This window comes from Arachis duranensis, chromosome 9, assembly GCF_000817695.3.
Source record: "Arachis duranensis cultivar V14167 chromosome 9, aradu.V14167.gnm2.J7QH, whole genome shotgun sequence".
Lineage (NCBI taxonomy): Eukaryota > Viridiplantae > Streptophyta > Magnoliopsida > Fabales > Fabaceae > Arachis > Arachis duranensis.
This window is the reverse complement of record NC_029780.3, coordinates 44,067,779-44,070,266: the sequence shown is the minus strand read 5'-3', so window position 1 is coordinate 44,070,266 and position 2,488 is coordinate 44,067,779. Positions and strand designations below refer to the sequence as shown.

General features: G+C 37.9%; 1 protein-coding gene across 2 annotated transcripts in view; it reads right to left on the bottom strand.

Annotated features, from left to right (window-relative positions):
* Positions 1-1,692, bottom strand: part of LOC107465608 (bifunctional TH2 protein, mitochondrial) — a 25,793-nt gene extending 24,101 nt beyond the window's left edge. For both annotated transcript variants that reach the window (XR_008002722.1, XM_016084587.3), the window contains exons 1-2: positions 1,266-1,692; positions 369-477 (exon numbers count right to left, since the gene is read on the bottom strand). Coding sequence is in view for 1 of the 2 variants with exons in the window: in XM_016084587.3 (XP_015940073.1) it covers positions 369-477; positions 1,266-1,621 (465 nt within the window). In the remaining variant the exon portion in view is untranslated. The remainder of the gene's footprint in view (positions 1-368; positions 478-1,265) is intronic.
* Between the last annotated feature and the right edge of the window lie 796 nt (positions 1,693-2,488).

Below are 2,488 nucleotides of genomic sequence, written 5' to 3'. Positions count from 1 at the left end.
ATACTCACTCAAGTTGATTTGGGCAAAACACCTACTTTTCTTCTCTTTCCCAAAAATACTCACTCTCTTATTCCACCAAAATTGCTTGGGCCGTGTTCCAACAAAATAAAGCTTCATTATAATTCATGCAAATTGTTAAAAGTTTTTTAAACATTGAAAAGGAATCCAACTACTATTAAGCAGATAATTTATCTCATTCAGCTACACAGTCCCTTGACATTAATTGTGATCCATCTCAATTCACAACAAGAATCTTCCCCTCAAACTTCAAAATTCAAGTTACAATTCACAAACCTGAGTAAGATTCCTAAGGATAAAATGAATAACTCTGCTCAAATTCAGGCTCATATAAGTGGAAAATGCCCTACCTGTACCAGTGAATTATGCATCTTCAGCTCCTCTAAAACTGCCTTCCTCAACTCAGAGATTCCAGCCTTTGCATCGTCATCATCAGCACAATCTTCAGCTAACTCGTACCTAAAAATTCAACAAAATTTCAACATAGGAAGTTTAAACATGATTCCCCCACCCACCCAGCTGCTGTGGCCAATCCCCACCCTCCAAAAAATTGACAACCTAGTCTTAAAAAGAGGCAAACGTCCTGCCAAGCGTCATAAATCTTCAAACAGCCAAACTCACCTCAAATCAGTGTATCACCAACACCAAATAATCTAACCTTCCAGTTTTGATTGCTGAAAAAGACTGACAAGTGACAAACAGAACCAAAAGATAAAAGAAAACTAAAAATCAAAACTCCAGTTATATTTATTTAATTACCACTTTTCTCCACATCCCTATAAAATTCACCCATCAAAAGCCATAAAAGTACAGCAGATTCAACATGTTATCACTAAGCTCAAAACGAAATATTCCAGTTTTCGCGGTCTTCTTTGATAAGAATGATTTCATGCCACTACTCAACTCATGAAACAAAACCAAACCCAGTCATACATCTTCAATTTTTCTTTCCCATCTTCAATCTAAATCACCAGTTTCCGAAAATTGCTAAAAAAATACACCACAATCTAGTTAGACTGAAGTCTAATGGAGTTGTCTCATTATGCCCTAGCAGCAGCATTTTCAATTCCAAACTCAAAGCCTACTCTAACAAACTAATTACTTATTCACTTGTATCTTTAAAACCATTCTATGATTGAATACCATTGAAGTTTTTCAGCAACCAAGCTCAAAACATTTAAAGTGATAGTTTGAGTTCGCGCTTAACTAAATTCCGTAAGCAAAAAGAGAGGGAAATGGAGACTGACGCTTGAGCAAAAGCGCGTAGGAAGTGAACATCTTGTGCGATGTAATGGCGGAAGGAATCTATGTGGAGGTTGCCGGAGGCCAAGGCGATGACGAATGGCGTGTACATGGCGAAGACGGACTCGCGCGTGAACTTGATCCAGAAGCGCCGTGCGAGTCCCGATTCGTTGTTGACGGAGGCGGCGATCGATGTCATTCTCCTTCCGATTGGGGATCTAAGAGTAGTGTGGTTGCGCGTTAAGGCCGAGTCGAAGCGGCAGGATCTGAGCGAGCTGAGAAGGCGAAACGACGATGGTGGTGATGACGTGGCGGCGATGAGGGTTTTGATTGGGTTTGGGAGGAAGAACCGCATGCACATCACATCACATCACATCACAGGTAATTATTTATATATGTATATATATAGTACAGTATTACTAGAAATATACACGCGAAAGGGGGTTGACTGCGGTCTGCGAGGACTGCCAGTGCTAGCCGCCCGGATATGATGGGCCTGGGTTTTCGGGTATTCCAGTGTCTGAAAATGGACCTTTAATTTCAACATATGGGTCATTCGTTTGGGCTACTGACAATTTTGATGGTGGTAAATTTTGCACAGCGAAGTCTAATCCCCTGGAAAAGACCCAAAAAACAAAGTCTAATCCCCTGGACCTTACTCAGGAAGTGGGCGGTGAAACGAGTCTTATCATTTAGGTATTGTTTGTTTGGAATGAAAATTTATGGGAAAAAAAAAGTAAAGGAAGGAAGTGTTAGGGAAAATGTCACTTTTTTCTTGTTTGTCCGGAAAGAAAAAATTAAAAGAAAAGTTAAATAGTTAAAAAAGAAAAAGTAATGGACTTCACTCACACAAAATTTTTCCTCCCCATTATGGACGGAAAATTGAATGAAAAAATAAAAGCAAGAGTAATTTTTTACATTTATCCCTTCTACAAAAGAAAAAAAAAAAGGAAAAAATGAGTTCTTTTACATAATGTCCGAGTGCATTCATGTTCTGCCCAAGTATCTAATAAAAATACCAAAGCTCAACCTCTACTGTAAAATCAGAATGTATTTCTCATTCATTCACGATGTTACCCTTGACATTCTAATACAACCATTTTCGGTCTAAGTTTACACATATAGGTTAGGATTTTATGATTTTTAATATAATTTTTTTTATATATGAAACTAAGTCTGTAATATGGACCTTATGATAGTTCTTGAAATTTTATTTTTCGTTTTTAAT